General features: G+C 41.1%; 1 protein-coding gene across 3 annotated transcripts in view; it reads right to left on the bottom strand.

Moving 5' to 3' along the window:
- LOC147153001 (signal peptide, CUB and EGF-like domain-containing protein 3) overlaps positions 1-16123 on the bottom strand; it is a 92218-nt gene that overhangs the window by 8758 nt on the left and 67337 nt on the right. For all 3 annotated transcript variants that reach the window (XM_086014393.1, XM_086014478.1, XM_086014563.1), the window contains 3 exons: positions 11495-11611; positions 7608-7730; positions 2883-2999 (listed from right to left, as the gene is read on the bottom strand). In XM_086014393.1, coding sequence (XP_085870519.1) covers positions 2883-2999; positions 7608-7730; positions 11495-11611 — 357 coding nt within the window. The remainder of the gene's footprint in view (positions 1-2882; positions 3000-7607; positions 7731-11494; positions 11612-16123) is intronic.

The raw sequence follows: 16123 nt of genomic DNA, 5'->3' as shown, positions 1-16123 counted from the left end.
TGAATATCTGATGGAAGCGGTGCTCATCTGCCAGAAACTGTTGTTTTGACTTCTTTTATTTTCTTCCATTCTTGAAATATAATCAAATAGATCTCTGCAAACCTTTCTGCAAATCCCTTTAGGCTTTTTTCCTTTTCATGCACACAGACCAGTCAAGAGGGATAAAGAGAGAAGAAAAGGCAAATTGAAATTTGGAATCACCATAGAGTGACTGACTTCATGGAATCGTGTTGTTTTGTCAAATATAAGGAACATTACAATCGGTCGCTCCCAGTGTTGAAGTGATGAAAGAGGGAAAATTTGATAGGGTTTTCAAATAAACATTAACGCATCACCCCCCTTAGGAATGTAATTGTGCCGCGGCCAAAGCTGCGTGGATGAAAGCAGGAACGTTTTGAAACACACTTGTGGAGGTCTGAAGTCACAACAGCACTGAGTGTATTTTCTTAGCAGATAAGCAAAAAGCAAGCAGATTGTTTTGCTAGGCGAAGAGGAGAATGGCGAGATGAACTCGCACTTGGGGAAAGAATGCTGACAGGTCTCGGCACAATGCTCGACAGCAGGTCGCCGACCTGACTGGGTTTGTTGAGTGCGAGGCTATTGTGAAACACTGAGCCCGGCTTTCGGCGATATTTTGGGGTTGATGGAGCACAGCAGGAGCAACCTAAGCTTAGTTATGAGCGGCCAGTGAGGACGTACAACAGTGAGCTCAATAAATCTCCAGGGTTATCTAATAGTTCCGACAGCGGCGATGAAAAGCCTGGCAAAGCCATTCATCACCAGTGATCTAAACAATGGTAGCACGTTGTTTATGTCGGTCCGGTCCATCACGAGAGAAAAAGGCCTACAAATCCATTGCGGGTGTTTTAATTCCCTCAATAGACAGACATTTTGCAGTGTGAGCCAACACGTTTACATTTTACACAGATTAAATGGCACCTTCTCATGTGTCGCAGGCACCTCACAGGACAGACTCAGGCTATTTATTGATTTGTATAAATGCTTGAAATGTACACAACATTGGAGTAAGAGGTAGTATCGATAATATTACATGAACAAAAGGTTGCATATCGTCGCTGTCATGTGAAAAACACTCATCTCCATTTTTTTTCATTTTCTTATTTTTACCTGAATCATCTTTCCGCGTTACAGAAATCGCATTGAAGTGATAATTTAAAAGGTTTCCAATATTGAAGATAAGTGTTTTTCACAGGACAGCGACGATATACACATTGACATCACTATATAGATATTAGGGCTGTCAAAATTAAAGCATTGGAGATTTAATTTAAATTTCATAACACACAAAAATAATTTTACCTCGGATAGCTCAGTCTTATTTACTTCCTGTCGCAAAGATGGACTTTTACGTAGTTTGACTACTTAACAAAATGTTGCTTGACGGCTCATTGGAGAAATCCAAAATAATTTGCACACTTTGCACAGCCAAATGTAAATACCATATTAGTTGTACGCCTTTGGTGTATTGTTCAACTGCTGTATTTTACAGGAAAAGAATCGTATTCAAGGATCAAAGAAAGCTATTAGAAGTTCTTTGAATCCAAATATACCTTTATTTTTTCCACATTAATTCAAAGATTTTACTCAAGTAAATAACGGTTCAAAGCATCATAAAAAAATTGTAGTTGAAAAAATGATTAATCGCGATTAATTATGGAAAATTTTGAAATTAATTAGTTAAAACATTTTAATCGTTTGACAGCACTAATATATATATATATATATATATATATATATATATATAGATATACATATACATATATATATATATATATATAGTATATGTTAGTGATGTCAATTAAACGCGTTATTAACAGCATTAACGCAATCCCTTTTGATGCCGTCAATTTTTCTAATCGCGTGATTAAGGTTTCCATAGCAACCAGCATTGATAAATGTTGTTGGTTACCATGATCTATGTAAAAAAGTAAGAGGAGGCGTTAGATCTGCTTCAAAATCGGCACCATGCGGGGCTGATCTTCCCCGATCGATTATGAGGGACCCAGGCTGGGCTCCTCCCCTCCCTGCGGCTGGAAAAGCCCGTGAGCCCACGCCTCAAAACATTCACACCTCCCTACTTCCTCTCTCGGCTATCTGGTCCACTGTACTGGGTTGACACAGTAGGCACTTCAGACTCCACTTTGAAGTGAAGTAGCCCAAGACTTTTTTTGAAATCATGTTTTTATCGATTAACTAGAGCACAAATCACCTTTGCTTTACATTGCTGCCAAGTGCAGCGTAATCTTAGATTGATTTCCTGCCTTCCGGGCAGCCACCTGTTTCTGCTCATTTTAGTCTATTTGGAAATCAACTTGCAGAGACTTAAACCAGCTTGATCTGGGTAATCCATCACGGCCAGCATTTCGTTACATTTTGTCTTTAGATGCGGTTGCATGCGGGGACTTTTTTATGTTGATATTCTCAATGTGGTGACATTCAGATTAATGAGTTGGACGGCGTAAAGACTTAACACCCTGAAACCATGGAAATAAACAAATCATGTTGAATTGTTGGTTTACAGCTATTAAGACTCGAGAGCTTCTCAGATGAATCTAATTACAAAACGATTTTTTTTTTTCCCTTTCAAAAGAACACTTATGAATCTCTTCAAGGGCAACCGGGGCATCTGGCTTACCTTCACCTTCATACACATGGGAGTTTACATAGCATCCAGATTGAATCAGAAAGCTTCAACATGACAACACCTTTTTATGAGCCAATACAATCCGGCTGCTTGGGGAGCGTTCTTCCTGTTCAATATGACTCACTGAGGTTTTGAAGAGGCACAGTTTTCAAAGGAAGTGTGATGGACATGCAGAAGACTTGCACAAGGAGTCAAAAAAAATGTGTATCTGGCTCACCTCCACAGTGCGCCAGGCCATAGAGGACATAGCCCTTGTGACAAAGGCACTGGAAGCTGCCTGCAGAGTTGACACAGAAATGGTCGCAGGCGCGGTCAAAGGAGCACTCGTCAATGTCTGCACAAGATGGAGAGAGAGAGTTAGAAATGTCGTCATCACTCATAAACCACAAAGCGCGGGACCCAGTCAACTTTCCTCTCTCTGAATTGCTGAGCATGCATTTCACAAAATCACAAAAACGAAGCTTTGGCCCTTTGGTCCCATGTCTGTTGTTGTGATTGCCCTCCTGCCGTCACTGTGTTTTCCATTTTGATGCGGCCAAATGGAATTTTCAAAATATACTTTTGGAAATGGCGAGTAGCAGCAGCAGGAGTCAGCTGGTAATAGGTGCCCAAGTGCATTTTCTTTCTTCCCTCTGACAGCCTGTCAATCTTTATTTTCATCTAAAATATACAATACAGGCTCCAGAGATTGCTCTGCAACCTCATGTCAACGTGTAACGTCAGAGTGACAGATGCTCAAAAATCAAATGTGTCACTTTCTGAATGCCGGGCAAAATCAGATCTCCTGTTACATGTTTGCGACTTTTATACTGGAAGTCATTTTGGGCTCGAGGGTCATATGGAAATAGAAAATCAATGTAAAATAGGGGCCATGATAGTGTCCAGCACCATTCATTCCGGCAAATACAATTTGCCCACTCTTGTGATTTTCCTGTATCCCCATTCATCCTTATTTTGCTCCTCTCTCTGTGTCCTGCCAATGAGTTTATGTGGGTTGTGGACAGCGGTAATCTGGCCGGTCTCAAACCCAATCAACCGCGGTCCTCCGGGTTGAAAGGCAAGTGTGCTAATCAGGAGTCTAAAACCTCAAGCTACTCTCCTGAGGTTGGCGTTACGTACTTTTGCACAGCACGAGCCGGCATCCGTTGTCCATTCTGAAGCACCTTCGTGAGGTCAGGTGTCACAGATGCTAAACGAGAGGCCCTAGCTCACAAGCTATTCGAATTATGGGCTCTGGACTCCAAACTGATTTGAGCCTGCTTTTATGGAACTTGATTCCCGAAACACTTCCCAGTATGTTTGAGCAAATAATCATTTGTCAGGGTTTTGAAGGGTTTCATGCTCCAAGCAGACCAGGAGAAGCGTTTCCATGCTTTTATCTCCAGTAAGTAGACTTGATCATTATAACAGCCTTCGGACCGGACTCCCTCAAAAGAGACTCAAACAGCTGCAGCTCATTCGTAACACTGCAGCTCGAGTTCTGACCAGAACAAAGAGATCAGAACATATTACTAAAAGGCCTTCCACTGGCTCCCAGTCAGCTGAAGAAAATATATTTTTTAAATTCCTCTACTGGGCTATAAACCACTGCATGGCTTAGGTCCTTCATGATTACGTTAAAGAAATGCTAATAATATATATATATATATAAACCCAATAGAGCTCTGAAGTCTGCAGACTCAGGTCAATATATATATATATATATATATATATATATATATATATATATATATATATGAATTTTTTTTCTCCATAATTATGTTCTTGTTCTGTTAGTAATCTTATTAAGCTACTTTTATTTCTTTACTTTTCTTTTAATTGTCTTTAACTCTTTTGTTTGTAAATGCTTTTAAATGTTGTCCTTTTAATTATGCCAAGCACATTGAAATGCACTCCTGTATATGAATAAAGTTGCCTTGCCTTGGTATTGTAAAAAGTTGCTCTTAGGGCTAACCCAAAACACTGATTGAATACTTGCTTTATAGGTATATACCTTGACACTATTGTCTGTAAAGTGTTCCACAATCATCACAGTGACAAGATTGTGACCTGTAGCGAACCAGGGTCAAATATTTGTGTTCCAGTGTGCATTTCTTTTAGGATTATCAAGCTTTATTTACACTGTTAACCGCGCAGTCCGAGCCATGATGGGATTTAAGAGTGCTGACTAAATCAGGTTTCGCAATAGGGCATGTCAATGCACAACTTATCATTGTGTAATTTATGCTGCTGAGTATACTCTCTAAGACATCTGGGACTCCCACAACCCTTATTTACCAGTCAGCTCAGGTGAAGTATGCAGGACTTGGGCAGGGCAACGTCACTCGGATGGAAACATTATGTGAGCCCTATTATTCTTTTTGTGTGGCCAAAAGACTGAAAATGTCAGATGGAAATCACTACATGGCATCAAATCAATAAATCAAACTGTAAGCCATAATTTCAGGCACAAGTTAAAAAAAAATAATAATAAAGAAAAAAGCGTGAGGTAATGCCACTTTGGGTAAGAGCGCCATTGCAGACGTCATGTGTGGAGCAATCACGGCATGCAAAGAACGTGTCCCGGACCGCCCTCACATGGATTAGAAGGGGGAAGCAGACGAAACATAGGAGGGCGTTGAGTTTGGAGGAATGCTGGCACTGGTTCAGCAGACATGCCCCATCCTGATATATGGGCCACGGTCCACTGACAGCTAGGAAGCACCGTGACTGTTTAAACCAAGATAACTGTAGAATTCAGTTCACGCATCTCAACACCCCACAGAGACGCTAAACTGCTATTTAAGTGTATTTGATGCCACGGAGGCCTCAGCATCGACTTACTGCAGGGCAGGTCACACTGTCTCTCCGTTGCAGAATTTGTACATTATGTTCGTCACTTCCACAACCGTGATCATCTTATTTCGATTCCACAACAGCTTTTGGAAAGCTATTTTTGTAATAAACATTAGTGGGAAATCAACCCAAGCACATTTTTTTCAAGAATATGTTCCCAGAAGGCCCACTAGTTGAAACATGGCATTCTGTTTAATATTGTCTTTGTGGAATATGAGAAATCCACCCCTTTTTAGCCATCGCCGGGGGCGGCCATTTTGTCACTTCTGTCGACTGAAGATGACATCACAACTGCTCAGGGCTCAGGTAACGGCCAATCACGGCTCAGCTTCAGAAAACAGGTCAGCCATGATTGGTCGTTACCTGGGCAGTTGTGATGTCATTTTCAGTCGACAGAAGTGACAAAATGGCCGCCCCCAGTGATGGCTAAAAAGGGGTGGATTAACTCTTATTCCACAAACGCAAAATTTGTAAGAATGCCTTAATTCAACTAGTGGGCTTGCAGGGAAATACTCATATAAGAAAAACAACCTTTGCTTTACATTGGTGCGTGCACGTTTTCTCACTTATTAATTTGAGGCTTCCAAATAAGACAAAACACTTTAATTTGAAGTGACAAGAAAGTGGCTGAAGTACACGCTGTTTTCTTTCTTTCTGTTTGTGCTGGAAACCAAATGCAAGATACTGATGTGATCCAGGCGGCAGAGTGATTGGCCGCATGAGTAAAGAGGAGAAGATTAAAGAATCGCATGTCCTGTGTTTTTCGACTCGGCATGAGGCAGAACACATCTCTGTAGTTCCAGCCTGCTTGCCGTCTTCTGCCAGATGTTCTTGAGGTGCCTTGATTCATCCAACAACGAGAGGTTTTAGGGTCGGAACCGTAATTTCCAACACCTGTGTGCCGCCACAGCAGACATTGTTTTGTTTGTGGATTGAGCTCCATAAATGCACAAGTACTGCATATAGTTTGCTTTAAAATATAAACAAGGAATACTTTTTTGTTGTGAAGCGTAAGTGATTATCCGATACGTATCTCGATAAATGGGGTGTGATACGATTCAAAGACGGTTTATTTTAAAGTGAAATGATTAGATTCACGGTTGTTTCAATATTGTGCTTAGTTCGAGAGCGTATGATGAAATGAGTTTCTTGTCATTTTTACAATATGAATGAACTTGTCAGTAGGTTAGTGTAAATGTGGCATTTCCTTCAAAGATATATCCCTCCAATAAAAGACGATTCATTATATACCTCGATTCAATTCGATCACATCTTTTAAATCAAAACAGATTTTCCGATATAAAGCATTTTTTCTGTTACACTACTACAATGAATGTCTTACTTTGGCACCATTGGGTGGAACCTTGGTGCTGTTGGTAGGCTTATTCATTGATTCTATTTTTTTCGTCTGTTTGTTGGCAGTCTTTGAACGCACCTTGTGCGCCATCAAAACGGAACGTATGTTTCAGTTCCTCTCCCAATGTAGCTACTAATAGCCTGTGTAGTCGACTTTGCCATTAATATTTGCCTGTATTACCCACAGTATTTATTATTGTGTTGCACCAAAAGCCGAGTTGAATTACTTCATATGTTTGTGTTAATTGCTAGTGCGCGTATTTGTTTGCCCATGTGTGATGTCACGTCACTTTGTGCTAGCATGTTATTTAGGCCAGTATGCTAGCTCATATTATTACTAACCCTCATGTGAAGGTGGTGTGTTTGTGTTGAATAATTTAACAACTGAATACAATTGTGTTTGTAACATCTGTTCATGACTGTGTACATGCTAGATGCATGGAGTTGATGCTTTTTGTTCCTCTATGTTTTAAGTACTTTACCAGCATCTTTTGGCTTTTAATACGCAATTACCAACCTCTTTTGAGGGGTGTCAATTATTTGCAAATTTTTGCATCAGGGTTCGGCCAATATCCCCTGCGAATAACGGGGGTTCACTTTACTGTACCGTATGTCTTATTATCATAGCATGCATCAAAACCAACCCCATTGCTATTGCCAATAAATCATGATATGAAACGTGCATCATCAAGCAGCTCTTATTTGAAGGCAAAGTTACTACATATTGTTGCTTTCACAAGAGTATACCTACCTTGACATGTTCTCTCATTGGTCAGCAGCTTGTAGCCTTTTTTGCAGCTGCACTCAAAGCTGCCCACTGTGTTCCGACACACATGGTCACAACCCCCGTTGTTAAGACGGCACTCATCAATGTCTGCGAGAGGGAAACCAGCAACAGGAGAGGTCACACATGAAAATATGACAAAAGCTTGACTTGCAATTAGAGCTTTTTTTTAGCTATCTTAGATATATTAACTAATGTTGCATTCCTTCTAGTGTTTTTATGAAGCAACATTTATCTATGAATAAATAATGTGACTAAGTAGCAAACAAAACAAAACAAAAAACCTATCCACTTTTTGAAATAGTGTACACCAAATATCAGCAATTTTGGAAATGCTGTGACAACAAAACTCAAAATCAGGAAGTATATTTCATTCCATGAGTATAAAACAAAATATATATTTTTTGATTCAGTAAAAAAAACAACAACAACAAAAAACGTGTTACATTGAAATTAGGGCATGGCGATTAATCAATTTAATCCAATCATTGAAATTTGTCAGGATGATTTTTTGGGGCGGGGCATTATCATAGTTGAATGCTTGTCCCTGCTGATGTGCACTGCTTACATGAGCAACATGGCTGTGAACAGAGAGGAGTTAGTTGTCAAAAGTACAGTGTTGCCAGCTTCAATGTGTCGCTATATTAAGTGGGTTGGATGGAAATTGACAAGCGACTTAAATTCCAGCTAAGAAGCAGACAACATGACAGGAATACCTTCGCATTGTTTTCAGTTTGACAAATAAGTAGCCGTGTGAAAGGCTAACAGACTCAACTGTGCTAAAGAGATTGTGCCTGTTTACATTTGGTAAGAGCAGAGATTCATTGGAAACTTTTCAACCAAGGTAAGTGCTTTAAAGCCGCAAATATTTTGCCGGGGTTGCGTTGACTCACCTGTTACAAGTCTACATAAGAAAGGACCCTGAGAGATTTGGTCACACATGCAATAAGTGAGCCACGTGGTTTGACGGTTCATTTTATGATATTACTGTTCAACATTAAAAACGTTACTTTATTCAGGATCGTGTTTTTTAAAGAGGAAGCACTTTTTTAATTACTTGTAATACATCTAAGTTAATGTGCTGTGAACAAAAAACAGTTTGAAAGCTTTTTTTTTTTATGCGAAGAAGGAAAGCAAATCCCGGAAGGGTCATGTCATGTGTGTCATCTTCCAAACCGCTTATCCTGTACAGGGTCGCGGGGAGGTGCCGGAGCCCATCCCGGCTGACAATGGGCGAAAGGCAGACTACACCCCGAACTGGTCGCCAGCCAGTTGCAGGCCACACACACACAGACACCGTCACTGAGCGGGAATCGATCCCACGCTGCCCGCACACAACTCGGGCGTGTGTACCACCACACCGTCAGTGACTCCATCCCAGAAGGGAAAAAAACAAAACACAAAAGCAAAATTTGTTTTGAATCATGTAAAAAAGTGAAGGGGAAAAAACCCCAACTAAGATTGGAAATTGGATTTTTGTGAAAAAAGTCTGAGGTTTCATTTAAAGGCCATGTCACGTAGCCCTAATTGAAAGTACCATTAATGTATTCATGGTACATGTCATACTTTACATATCGCATCTGATCTCTTTAAGCAGAAAATACTGCAACAAGCATGCATTAGGCTTTAATGATTCAGCCAGGCCTCCAAATCCTCATTAGCCATCTTCTTCTGATTAGTGAGCACTTTATTTCTTCAGCCAATACCCAATCAATATGTCATGTGTCCATCGCCGCCTGGATGGTGTTCTGTCTTGGCACCCATTCGGGTCCATCTTGAATAATCGTTACAAATGCGTTTTCATCATCTGGTAAAATAAAAGCATCCAAAATGGAACAAAAGAATCCTGTCCTTGATGCATTCTCTTTTCCGCTCTTCAGGAGTGGCCGACCCGCAATGAGCCGCAGTCCTCCTGCGCCAGTGCTGCCTGCGTTTATTTTCCTGCTCTTCCCTCTCAAACCAAACTAACACCAGAAGATGGACTTTTATTAGAGTTGTTAGTGTGCTATTGTAAGCTGTAGGAAGCAAAATGATTTTTTTTTGGGACGCTGTGTCTTCTCACTGTCTTTCCGTAGAATATTTGTTTCCTCAGTATCCTGATATAATGCTTATTTTATCCTATTAGAGTTCATATAAATAAGGCTGTCAGGTTGCTTGAGTTGCGGGGCTTTCTGACTTGGAAAGCTAGTATCAGGATGAACATTGCTGAAACTGAAAGTGAAAATGCAGCTTGAGACTATTCAAACAACCATAGTTTAATCTTTAAGGTGGCAACCACATTGCTTTGTTAGATGAGCTGTGCTTGTTGATGTTCCCTTTCATCCAGGTCATCTCATTCTTGGGACATTGAGTCAATCCTAACTGGACTGTTCTGGTTGTCTTGGAAGATCTTTTGCCTTTATCAATTCATGCAGCAAGGCTTGGTTAGGACTGCACCCGCCTGAGTTGGTTGGGAAAGCCCCAGACCATGAATGGTATCATTCTTTAGGAATGCCAAACAACAGTCGTTAAGAAGTCTTGCAGAGAAGCTTCTGTCCGTGGCCAAAACTTCATTTGGGTTAAAAAAATAAAAAATAAAAAATAAAATGAGGTAAGGTGACAGCAGTCTTTTCCCATGCCAAAGGCCCCACCCACCAATCTCTCCTGAGAGGAAAGGAAAGTTGGTGGCATGCTTCAAGATCCATGTAAGCTCCCATATGTATGAAGATGAAGGTCTGCAAGGCATCTTAACGACTGCCGTTTTGCATTCCCAAAGAATGATGCCATTCGTGGTCTGGGACGTGCCTCCAACTTGGAGTTTAAAGTTGAAGTCAACCCTAACATATTTTTTTCAAGTATATGTTATATGCAGACCCACTAGTTGAAACAAGGCATTCTGATTAATATTGCGTTGTGGAATATGAGTTAAGCAGCAAAATCGCGCCCTTTTTGGCCATCTCGGGGGGCGACCATTTTGTCACTTCTGTCGACGGAAAACGACATCATAAATGCTCAGGGCTCAGATGACGACCAGTCATGGCTCAGCTTCAGAAAACAGGTGAGTTGTGATTGGTCGTTACCTGAACCCTGAGGAACTGTGATGTAATTTTCAGTCAAAAGAAGTGACAAAATGGCCGCCCCATAGATGACTAAAAACGGGTGGATTAACTCTTATTCCACAAACACAATATTAATCATAATGTCTTGTTTCAACCAGTGGGCCTGCATAGAACACATTCTTGAAAAAAATATGTTTGGGTTGACCTCCCCTTTAAATAGTTGGCCTTTCCACACTAACTCAGGCTGCTGCAGTCCTAAACAAGCCTTGTTGCATGAACCGACGAAGCCGTCTCGGATGAGAGCCGAAACATCTTCTAAAACAAGCAGAAGAGTTCAGTTGCAATCGATTCAGCGCCCTGAGTGTTCCATGAGGTGGTGACACAGACACCTGACCAAAAGCAAAAGCAAAGTACTTCCACACCAGACTCTTTGAACCGTGTAATTATGGACCATATTCTGTGCACAGTGGCACAAAAGTGGTTTCCCCGAGCAACAGCTCCAGAAGCATATAATTGGCCGAAAAAAAGTCTTGAATGTCTTGTATGCTTGAAGTATTAACATCAAGGGGACTTTAATTCAGTAATGGCAGAGTATGACACGTTACTTAATGAAACCATACAAAGCAGCTGCATCTGAAATGATTTGACCTGCAGACTGGGGGATGGCTTTTCTCACTACGAACGTAATGACTGGCGTGTCCTTATGTGTTCATTACTGTGATGGATTTAACATGGTGATTTTGGTGAAATGCACATTATGATTCCCAGCGTAAAAGGGAGCGTGCGGCTGCAGATTGAATATGTGCGACAGGTCACCTTTGCAGGTCTTGCGGTCCGGCTGCAGCGTGAAGCCGACAGGACAGCTGCAGCGAACTCCAGTCACTGAATCGTGACACGTGCTATCGCAGCCACCATTGTTCACTGCGCAGGTCTCTGCAGGGAAACAGACAAATGCCATCAAAATCAAGGATGCTGCTCTGACCTATTTAAGTCTCAGGACCCACTGTTAGATTCGAATAGCTTTTGTGTCAGGGAAAAAGAAGAAAAGAAGAAGCACTGGAGAGGTTGTAGTTGTACACAGAAACATAAAAGAAAGAAGGGGACAGAAGAGGGATGCTGAATGATGACAGAGCGATAATGGTTAATAGTGACCATAATAATAGTTACCAGCAAAGTCGTGCTCTGACCTCAGTGCTGTTACGATTAGTTGCAAACACAGTCCAACGGGGTTTCGGAGTTGGATACTGTTTGGGCTCTGATTGCACTTTCTGTGATTACAACAAAAGCTTGCAGGTGCTTGGGGGACAAAATAACAATTTCGGCTACCTGGCTGCTGCATGGCTCGGCTGATGAGAAAAAAATGGAGGCACTCGCTCAAGAGGGGATGGCAGGGTTTCATGTGACAGGGACGGAGTGGAAACAAATTTCACAGTGATTTTTTAGCAACGGCACAGGAGAAGCATTATGAACTCAAAGAGGCCGGAGTCAGTGCAAAAAGATTTTTGCTGCTTTATAGCCAGTTTTATAAGGTTAAAAACAAAACAAATGAATTCGGAACAGTCGCTTTAATTTGATGTAACTCGTCAACTGTGAACACAGTTGCACTGGGTTTTCTTCTTTTTATTGCAAATGAGGATCACACTGGAGCAATAGTTAATATTCTTGACTCTCACAAAAAAATTAAAAAGAAAAATAACTACAGCCACTACAAAATTTTCCTGAGCACAACCCCCCAAAAAACTTCTCAGCTACACAGCAGGATTGATGCATCCCAGCAAAACAGGTGCTTGTCGTGATGTCATTTTATGTTTAATAGCGGTCTCATAGACACCAGATCAAAACAGTGCATGTTGTTGCTGAAGGCTGTACACGTCAATATATCAGATACATGATGCAGAAAAAAAGGTCTGGCTCGATCACAACTAAATGAACATTCCAGACACTGTTATGAAAATGTGGGTTGCCCTGGGTGACTCATAACTACTTGGTAAAGATAACATCAAGAGAAGCAATTTAGTAATACTACATTTTCTTTCCTTGGTTGCTTTTAGTCCAGCGTTTTAGAGGTTTAAGGCACTTTAGAGAGTTAAAGTGGAAATCAACCCAAACATATTTTTTTTAAGAATATGTTCCCAGCAGGCCCACTAGTTGAAACACGACACTCTGATTAATTTTGCGTTTGTGGAATATGTTAAGCAACAAAACGCACTCGTTTTTAGCCATCTCTGTGGGCGGCCATTTTGTCTTCTGTCGACTGAAAATGACATCACTAATGCTCACAACAACCAATCACGACAGACCTGTTTTCTGAATCTGAGCCGTGATTGGTCCTTGTGAGCAGTTGTGATGTCATTGACAGCTGACAGAAGACAAAATGGTCGCCCCCAGAGATGGCTAAAAACAAGTGGATTAACACTTATTCCACAAACACAATATTTATCAGAATGCTCTGTTTCAACTGGTGGGCTTGCATAGATCATATTCTTGAAAACAAAATGTTTGCGTTGACTTCCCTTTAATCCTTTTTGTAATCAGCTGACAATATTTGGTCGAGTGTCGTAGCCGGCAGAACGTCCTGCCGGCAATCATTGTTTGTCGGAAAACGACAGACAACTCAACACGATGGTGTGCAACCCGAGAGCAGTGGGTATACGTGCCTTCCACCTGATTCCGCTGCCCACAACCCCAGACCAGAGAGTTCAGTGCTGTGGTTTCACATAATTGCAAAGTGCGAGCAGAGACAGTTGGCAGACAAGACGATAAGACAGTGTCAGGACATGCCAGTAAAATGCTTAGGCAGACATCTCCACCAACTGTAATGATCATGTGCTAAGAGCGCAAAGAAGTATTTCTGACATTCTGCTTTAGTGTAGACGGGCGAAAGGCACCCGCTCTGGAATGTGTCAGCTTTTGTGAGTTTTGGATGCACACCAGCCACATCACCAGGTTGGGACCTGCAATTAACAACGGGCAGATATTTCTTTCCCGATATGACGTTTTCGGCCTGAACCTGAGCCACTGCGGTTTAGCTCCCACATAATACTCCTTTTTTTTTTTTTTTTTGGTACAAAAGCCACCGATTTCTAGCTTACATTATAAGTGTTGTCAAGTTAACTCCATGTAACTTGTCATTTCATGTCTTAAGGCTACCACAAATAACTTCCCACTCAGTGACGGTGTGAGTGCAAATGGTTATCCGTCTCTATGTGTGCCCTGCGACCAGTTCAGGGTGCAGTCAGTCTTTCGCCCAAAGTCCGCTGGATAGGCTCCAGCACTCTGCGACACTTAACAGGATAAGCCATGTAGAGAATGGATGGCTGAAGAAATCTCTTGAGCTCTACTTACAAACCACAGGATAAGACATCAAGCTATGTCCAAGCGCCGGCTGATGTTCCCCTGAGGTGCACCAGAAAAAGCAAACGCTAATTCCCGTGTGCTATACATCTACATAGGAAATTGATGTGATAAAGCAGGGTACTAAATCAGCCTATCCCTCCTAATGTTTCTATTTGCGTGGACAGAAATAGCAGAAACTGGGCCACAATATCCAGAAATAAACCAGACTGTTCAATTGTGAAAACTCATTGTTCATGTGCATCCAGTGGTAACAACTTCAGCGAGCTATTGTCTCCCATTCCTACCTTAAGCAGTCTGCTCCTTTGAGGGCCTCCTCCCTCTTCCTCTGATGTGATATATTTAAAACATGATTTTTTTTAAACTGGCAAGCCTTTACCCACTCTGAGTTTCCCAATTACCCAATACCAATAAAGTTCGTTGCGTGACGTTGTGTGAAATGTAAATAAAAATGAATTACATTGATTTGCAAATCCCTTTCAGACTCACATGAATTTAATACATGACAAAGATATTAATGTTCAAACGAAAGAAAATATTGATTTATTTAGATTTTTTTTTTTGTTGTGGAACATGTTCCCAAAAATAAGGTGCATGTTTACTTGTTGCATCACCTTTCCTTTTAACACCACTCAATAAGCCTTCGACACTATTTGTTGAAGCTTTGTAGGTGGAATTTTTCAGCATCCGGGTTCTACGTTGTCATATTTTGTGCTTATTTGGCGCCACACAGTTTCAATGGAAGACAGGCCTGGACTGCTGGCAGGCCATTATAGTAGTCACACTCTTCTACTATGAAGCCACTTAGTTTGAACACATACAGAACGTGGCCAGTGATAGGATGGCAGCATACAGTGCCTTGAAAAACTATTCGGACCCCTTAAACTTTTTCACGTGTGGCCGGCCACCTTAAAACCACGACCTACAATGTTTTGACTCACACAAAGTAGCACAAAAGAAGAGGAAGAGGAACAGAAATGATAAATACCTTTATTTTTTTTTAGGCAAAGGTCTTGATTAGGTCTTGGATTTTGAATGGACCATTCTAACACATGAATATTTTTTGCCACCACAGCAGAGCTGATCAATGACATCATTGACTGGATTGTCAAATGAAGACATTACAACTGATCACAAAGTTTTGGCTGATCCAATATAGCCTATGAGATAGTTGGAAAGTCTAGTATTTACAGTATCAGAGTATTACATTTTGAAAACACTACATCATTTTCATTCCATCTCACAATTATGTGCTACTTTCTGTTTGTCTATAACATAAAATCTCAACAAAGTACATTCAAGTTTGTGATTGTAAGGTCACAAAATGTGAGAAAAAAAAGGGCATGTACATTTTTTCAAGGCACTGTATGCTACTACAAAACCTGTATGTCCCTTTCAGTATTAATGGTACCCACACACTGGATGTGCAAGCTACAATCGGCACTAACACGCACCCATACCATCACAGATGCTGGTGTTCACAGATGCTTGCTGACAACAGTCTGTATGGTCCTTTTCCACTTTGGCCAGGAGGACACGCCGTACGTGATTTCCAAAAACAACATGAAATGTGGACTCGTCAGACCACTGTACAATTTTCTGAATTCAGTCCCTGACAGATGAGCTCCGGCCCAGACAAGCTGGCGGCATTTCTGGGTGTTGTTGATATATGGCTTTCGCTTTTCAGGGTACACTTTTAACTTGCATAATGTAGATGCAGCAGTCATGCAGTACTGACTGAGAGATCAAAGGTCACAGGCATTCAGTGTTGATTTTTGGCCTTGCCACTTACGTGCACATATTTCTTCAGAGTCACTGACTCATTGATGATATTGATGCTATAATTGACCCTAGATGATAAAATCCCCACATTTATTTTAATTGTATGTTGATAAATATTGTTCTTAACCTGTTGGACTATTTGCACACACAGTTGTTCACACGGTGGTGAACCTCGCCCCCTTCTTGCTTGTGAACAACAAAGCCTTTCGGGGATGCTCCTTTTATACCCAGTCGTGACACTCACCTGTTCCCAATTAACCTGGTGACTTGTGGAATGTTACAAACACGTGTTTTTTGAGCATTCCTCAA

The sequence above is a fragment of the Filicampus tigris genome, chromosome 1 (genome assembly GCF_054856515.1).
Source record: "Filicampus tigris isolate MCC_2025a chromosome 1, RoL_Ftig_1.0, whole genome shotgun sequence".
Lineage (NCBI taxonomy): Eukaryota > Metazoa > Chordata > Actinopteri > Syngnathiformes > Syngnathidae > Filicampus > Filicampus tigris.
This window is presented reverse-complemented; position numbering and strand designations above follow the sequence as displayed.